Source organism: Triticum aestivum, chromosome 7D (genome assembly GCF_018294505.1).
Source record: "Triticum aestivum cultivar Chinese Spring chromosome 7D, IWGSC CS RefSeq v2.1, whole genome shotgun sequence".
In the NCBI taxonomy this organism is placed as follows: Eukaryota; Viridiplantae; Streptophyta; class Magnoliopsida; order Poales; family Poaceae; genus Triticum; species Triticum aestivum.
In genome coordinates, this window is record NC_057814.1 from 209,515,351 (window position 1) to 209,522,542 (window position 7,192).

General features: G+C 44.1%; 1 protein-coding gene across 1 annotated transcript; it reads left to right on the top strand.

The window, feature by feature from the left end:
* Window positions 1–655: 655 nt before the first annotated feature.
* On the top strand, window positions 656–5,882 carry LOC123164104 (glycerophosphodiester phosphodiesterase GDPDL4). The gene is made up of 9 exons (XM_044581518.1): window positions 656–963; window positions 1,400–1,705; window positions 1,956–2,068; window positions 2,167–2,665; window positions 3,407–3,445; window positions 3,546–3,836; window positions 3,984–4,123; window positions 4,569–5,055; window positions 5,245–5,882. Exons 1-9 carry the CDS (start codon window positions 705–707, stop codon window positions 5,541–5,543), a joined length of 2,433 nt encoding a protein of 810 aa, XP_044437453.1. The 5' UTR covers window positions 656–704; the 3' UTR covers window positions 5,544–5,882.
* Window positions 5,883–7,192: the final 1,310 nt, after the last annotated feature.

Below are 7,192 nucleotides of genomic sequence, written 5' to 3' on the forward strand. Positions count from 1 at the left end.
CTTGTGCTCACCAGGTGGCCCCCTCCGTTAGTTATTTGTTGTAGTATTTTTTATATATTTCTGCAGAATAGGTAACTGTGGCATAGCTTTTTCAGGCCCGGAATTCCAGTTGTCGGCGTTCTCTCTCTTTGTGTAAACCTTGCATATTATGAGAGAAAAAACATTAGAATTACTCCATAAAGCATTATTATGCATAAAAACATTATAAATAACAGTAGGAAAACATGATGTATACACGCGTGCTTGATTTTGGGAATACATTTCGAGCCGGCAAGACATTAGCGTCGCTGGTTTCTGAAAAAAAAACGCATACGACCGAATCGTCCGCACACGAACATCGTGGGAGACCCGAATTCCGTTCCCCAGTTGATCAAACTACGCCAAGAGTGAAATGTGCAAAGCGCACTATGATGTCCAAAAAAGTTAGATGGAAAAGCCCTTCTTTTTCTCCAGCAATCATTTTTGTGAGCACTACCGAGCCAAACCAGGATATTATGCAGTTAAAAAAGACGGAAAAAGGCGGGAACGGCCACAGAATATCGCGGCGCTGGTAGTGGTGGTGGAGTAAACGCCAGGCGGGTCGCGAGCTTCAAGCACGCGGGCTCACGGGCGTGTCACTGCAGCGCGGGCCCAGCCGCGAGCCCGCTGTCATTCATTGACTGACCGAAGGAGACAGAACCGCAAGTGGCGCCCGTGCTCCATATATGCGCTCTGCCACAGCACCAGAGCATTTCCAGTGCTCTGCTCCTCCGAGCTCTCTCTCTCTCTTCTCTTCTCCTCCCGCCCGTGTCCGCGTCCTCCGCGGGAATCTTCCAGGCATGAGGAGCGGCAGAGTCCCTGGACGAGGAGGCGGTGGCGGTGGTGGTGGGGAGACCGCCGCGCTCCTGTGCGGCCTCCTGCTCTTGCTCGGCGCCGCCGACGCGCAGGGCATCCGGCGCCCCTCTTCCTACAAAACCCTACGAGGTAACACCCCCGACTCTCCCTTCTCCAGGTTTCTGGACGCGCGCGCTCCTCTCTGTCCCGTCTCGTGTTCGTGTGTTTGTTCCTGCTGAGGGAGAGGCGTGTGAGCTTCTAGCGGGACTGCGCGCAAACTCATGAGTGCACATCGAATCTCCCCTGAAATCCTACAGCCAGCGGGCGCAGTCGCCTCCACGGTTCTCCTCCTGGAAACAAAAGCAAAAAGATTTCAGAAGGTTGACTGAGAATCCTACCGAGTTAATTAGTTAGTGGTGTTATCTTTCTTTCAAAAAGGAGGTTGAACATCTTTATTAAAGTTGATGGTGTAAGGGAGAGAGGTCAAATACATCCACAATTTGAGTTTGAATAAATAAATAAAGTTAAGGGATGATTCTGAGCAAATATTCAAGAGTTTGAATAACCGTGACTAACTGTTGTGCAGGTGATGCTCCCCTTGTGATCGCCAAAGGTGGATTTTCAGGAGTATTTCCTGATTCCAGTTATGGCGCCTTTTCTTTCGCATTGGTTGCTAGTGCACCTGATACAAGTCTGTGGTGTGATGTGCAACTCACAAAGGATGGTGTTGGAATTTGCCTTCGGGATATAAATATGTCAAACTGCACTAATGCTGCACAAGTCTACCCTGCGAAAAATAAAAAGGAGGCAAAATATGTTATTGATGGCGTGCCAAAAACTGGATACTTCTCTCTGGACTTCACCTTGTCTGAGATTCAAACGACTCTTTCTTGTGAGTACCACTTTCAGCTTTCTATTAAAGCATACCATCTGTGCATCTCTGTTACATGCTACTGGCATGCCTTTCCTCTGGCTCTTTCCTTGTTTTACATAGACATTATACAGTATGTTTTATATCACTTCTCTGCTCTTCTTTTCTTCAGATTACATGCCTTTTATCGCTCCAGTTTCTTAACAAAGGCTTGACCTGATGATAAACTTGTACCTATTCTTCTTACCTGATTATTCAATCTTTTGTGCAGTAACACAAGGAATTTATTCTCGCACTGAAAGGTTTGATACCATGTATTCTATCCTTTCCGTGACAGACTTTCAGTCCAGTGTCACGCCGCCTTCCGTTTGGTTGAATGTTCAGGTTAAATTTACCCTTCTTGCAATTTTGCCTTTATCTGCTACTGTTGCTACTTCTTTTGTCGAATCCGTTAAAATCTAACTTCTTCTTCATATGTGCAGCGTGACATATTCTATAAGCAACATGGTTTGAACATGAGAAGCTACATAGTTTCCATCCTAAAGAGTGTCCCGGTCAAGTATATTTCATCACCTGAGTTGGGTTTCCTCAAAAGTATATCTAAAAGAGCTGGCGGCATAACAAAGCTTGTGTTTCGCTTTCCTGATAACTTTCTCTCCGATCCTTCTACAAACCAAACTTACAGCTCACTGTCGAAGAACCTAACATTTATTAAGACCATTGCTTCTGGTATCATGGTCCCCAAGATCTACATCTGGCCAGTGACGAATGATAACTATCTGCAGCCTCCAACATCTTTTGTCCAAGATGCCCACAGTGCAGGGCTAGAAATATATGCATCTGACTTCGCAAATGATAGAATTATTCCCTATAACTACAGTTATGATCCCTTGCAAGAATACCTATCGTTTATAAGTGATGGCGGCTTCTCTGTGGATGGTGTATTAACAGACTACCCTATTACTGCATCCGAGGCTATTGGTACGTCACTTCTTTTTACACCGAGTACCTATGAAATCATTGAGTACAATGCTGTTTCGACTTTCTGCTTCACCATGTTTTCTTTTCTTTAACCTGAAATAAGATCTTAACCTGGAAGCTTGCTATCCATGTGCCAGAACCATGAGTTGGTCGCGAGATCTTATGGGTTTCACCTCTAGCCTATCCCAACTTATTTGGGACCAAAGGCTTTGTTGTTGTTGAACCTGAAATAAGATCTTAAGTTATAGGAATAACTCTGTAAATATACAATGACAATAATGTGATAATGTGCAATTGCATCTTTTATCATGTCATTTTATACATGTATTACATTTTATTTCTACATCTATAAATGATTGAAAGATTTTTCTAACTTATTTACCTGGCTGGAGACAAGTTAACTTTATGCCTTTTCACCTTTAAGTTTGCTTCTTAATCACTCTCTTTTATCTTTTGAACTTGTGATCTCTAATTAAGGAGATGCACTAGATTACGATCGTTCCCCTATTGAACACATTTCTCTTTAACACACTACATCCTCATTAAACTTGCCTTCCCCTAAGCCATCCAACTTTAGACCTTCAGCCGATAAGCAGAAAGATTGGACTTTGTACAAATGTATCATGCATCAAATAATCAAAGGGATGTTTAAGAAAATGCAGAACACTTATTGATTGTATAAATATATGAGCAATATAGTTTTCTTCCGTTGCTAATTCATTTGAATCTTCTACCCTTCAGGCTGTTTTGCTGACTTGAATGCAAGTAAGGCGGATCATGGTATGTATATCTGGGCGTAAATCCTAGTACTGCTGCCAGCCATGATGCTTGGATGCGTACAAGTTCAACTCTGTTTAATTGTCCCAGTGTTTCTCTGCAGGGAAACCTTTAATCATTTCGCATAATGGTGCCAGTGGAGACTACCCAGATTGTACTGATCTTGCCTACCAGAATGCAATTAAGGATGGTGCTGACGTGATTGACTGTGCCCTTCAAGTGACAAAAGATGAAGTTCTTATTTGCATGAGTTCCATCAACCTGCTCGATACCACCAATGTTCAGATGACACCTTTCAGTTCCCGTACATCTGTCGTTCCTGAAATTCGGGGTACACCAGGGATTTTTACATTCAACCTTACTTGGAATGACATTAGCGATAGTTCTTTGAAACGTGAGTTCCTTCATCACAGCATGGAGATGATCTTTTTAATGTTGTTTTCTGTGGAAGTTGATGGTTAACAGCTGAGAAGTATGTGGATGGCATAAAAACAAAAAATTAAATTCTTCTAGTTTCCTCATACCTACCTTTTGTCTGCAGCCAAGATATCTAGCCCATTGAGTACCTACTATCTTGTAAGAAACCCGAGATACACAAATACTGGGAAGTTTGTCAAGTTCTCAGACTTTCTGGAATATGGTAAGAATCAGGATTTGTCTGGCATCATGATCACGATCGAGGTGATACTTCCGCTTGAAGTAACTTCAACTTTAATCTCTTCGGTTATGCTTACTAGCCAATTTACTAATTTGACTCTCTTTTATTCAAAAAAGAGAGTTCCTAGTTTAAGGAACATAATATATTTACTTATTTGTCTTTTCCTAAGTTGTATAATTTATTTAACTGATGTCATCACCATGTATTCTCTTATTGGCAAGGAATATGAGAATCATGAAATGTACCAAACATGCAAAATGTCGGCAAATAGGACATACAAATAAAATGTGTAATTCTATCTATTATTATGTGTGCAGTAATCAGTACCGTGTTCTTGGCTAGGCTATTACTGAAAGCTCATATTTGTCACACAAGCGTTACCATGTGAATATTTAGTCCTTTGAAGTCAAATTTCTTGAGCTTTAATCAGTGGAGTCCTATTTGATCAACGTGTCTTCTGTGCTGCAGAATGCCGCATTTATGGCGAAGTCATTAGGATTTGATGTTCTCGAGTCCCTAACCACTGCCTTAAATGATGCTGGCTATAATAATCAAACTACCAAGGAAGTCATGATCCAGTCAACAGATAGCGCTGTTCTTGTGAAATTGAAGCAGCAGAAAGCAAAATACAAGCTTGTTTACACTCTCCAGCCAGGCATTGGGGATGCTTCTGCTTCCTCACTAGCAGATGTTAAGGAGTTTGCCGAGGCTGTAGTTGTCGACAGGAGTTCTTTCTTTGCACAAAGTGTGCACTTTATCATCAACCAAACCAGCCTTTTGACAGATCTGCAGTCCGCGGGACTAACGGTATATGCGCAGGTGTTCCGCAACGAGTTTGTATCACAACCTTGGGACTTCTTCGGAGATGAAACAGTGGAAATTAATAACTATGCCCAGTCGCTTAATGTCGATGGCTTAATCACTGACTTCCCCAAGACAGTGAGGAGATACAAGAGTAAGTTACGTCTGCGATCTTTCATTCGTGTTTTGCTGCTTGTTTTGTTTAGACTAATTTGTAGTATTGACGGCTGTGGTGCCCCTGCCGAACCATTTCGGGCATTCATATAGCTTACAGCAATAGGAAACTCTCTTTTCTCTTTTGGATAAGTGACAGTATTTGACCTTTGCTATATTGTATTGGCAGGGAATTCTTGTACGGGTTTGGGAAATGACGTGCCCTCCTACATGGGGAACGTTACTGTCGGTGGCCTCGCGCAACTACTCAAGAATCGAGCCGCTCCTCAGGCCCAGCCGCCATCTGTGGCACCAATGCCAAAATTGGACGCACCAAGCGTGCAGCGGCCGCCATTCCCCACCGTCGCGCCCAAGAATGCACCTTCTGGTGCCGCCCCACCTCCCGGTTCATCGCCTTCTGCTGCTCACACGACGGCTGTAAGCACCTGCATTCTGCTTGTATTGGCCTGTGCTACTCTTCTGCTTTGAGCATCAGGACATGAGGCTGTGTGCTAGTAGGTTAAGTTACCGGAGGGGGGCCGTTAGACTTGTGCAAGCTATCATCTTGCTATTTTGTGCTATATATATACACACACACACATATCAGGCGTTCGTTTCTGTAGCTATTCCGGCACATTGGTGTATTTGATCTATCAACTGAATTGAAGAGGCTCGGTTTATCACTCTAGCAAGCGCAAGTGCTCGACATTTCATACAGTACTGCATTGCTGAGTGGTGATGGGTGGGAAGATGTTGTCTTACCATTGTTGTGTTTGTGTATAAAAGAACTGTACTTCTTAGCTGAAAAGAATGTGTGCGCTGTGAAAATCGAGGAAGTGTGCATATTTCTAGATTCAGGTGTAAGATCTGGGCAGTGTTAAATAAGTGTGGTGTCTTATTTTTGGACGTCGATATCCACCACACGTGTGGTATATTCGACATGCGTCCACACACCGTGTGTGGTATGAGCAGGAGGCAGCCCACACGGGCTGTGTGTGGGCGAACATTAGAATTGCCCACACGTGTGGGCGCGGCTACTTCGTGCCACACGACACGCCCAACAAGTACTACTCATCTCCACCTTGCGCGTGTGGCACGAAGCAAAAATGCCCACACGTCCTGGCGCAGCTACGTTAGGTACCCGCGGGATGACGATTTAGTTGCCATCCTGGTTGGCAAATGTAGTTATCCGGGATGGCAAGTGTAGTTGTAAAAGCATGGCAACTATATCTGTTTTGGTTAACTATAGTTGTCATGTCTAATTTATGGTAGTTGCCGCGTGTAATCAAACCGTAGTTGCCGTGTGTGATTAACTACTTGCCACATATGTTCAAACAGTAGTTGTCATGTGTGTTTACCTAGTTGCCACGTGTGGTCCAACCATAGTTGTCATGTACGGTTAATCACAATTGCCATGTGTGTTTATCTGGTTGCCACGTACGCGCAGTTGCCGTCTAGCAAAGAATCACAGTTGCCATGTGTGTTTACCTAGTTGCCACGTTCGTGTAACTGCAATTGCCATCCACAACGTAGGAGTGTCGTGTGGGCGAAAAGCAGTTCGCCCACACGCGCATGAACTAGGTGGTGGCTGTGTGGACAGAAACTAGTTCGCCCACACAGCGCAGCTGGCAAACAGCATGGTGCGGGGCGTGTGGGCAAACTCTCCAACGCCCACACACCAGCCCCGTCCTACGTGGCATGCAAATTCTGCCTTAATGTGTCAAAATTCGTGCAAACTGCACTGGACGATGATCCACGCGTGTGGGCGAGTTGCAAAACTGCCACACGTGTGGGTGTTAGTATTTCCGTTATTTTTTCGCTGAAGAAACATGTGTGCAGCACCAAGACAGGTGCAGGCAGCTATCTGATTATTCGGGGTTAGTCTGTAAAATCAGAATGAGATCCCTGGAGGAAACAAGCCAGCATTGTGTAGGACACAAGCAAAAGCCGAACAAAATATTCAGATGAAACCGCAGATATCTGTGTTGTAGAGAATGATTTGGTGCATCGATAATTGATTGATCGTGCACTAGGCACAGTGCGACCGGTATCTTGTCTCCTAAGATACATGTACATACAGAGGGAGACAGATACTACAGGTACTGCATACAGAACCCAGACCTACGTACATGTACACA

Coding starts and splice junctions, on each gene's coding strand:
- LOC123164104 (XM_044581518.1), top strand. CDS start 705: ATGCGCTCTGCCACAGCACCAGAGCATTTCCAGTGCTCTGCTCCTCCG. Junction 2,069..2,166: donor CCGTTTGGTTGAATGTTCAG/GTTAAATTTACC, acceptor TCATATGTGCAG/CGTGACATATTCTATAAGCA. Junction 3,446..3,545: donor TGCAAGTAAGGCGGATCATG/GTATGTATATCT, acceptor GTTTCTCTGCAG/GGAAACCTTTAATCATTTCG.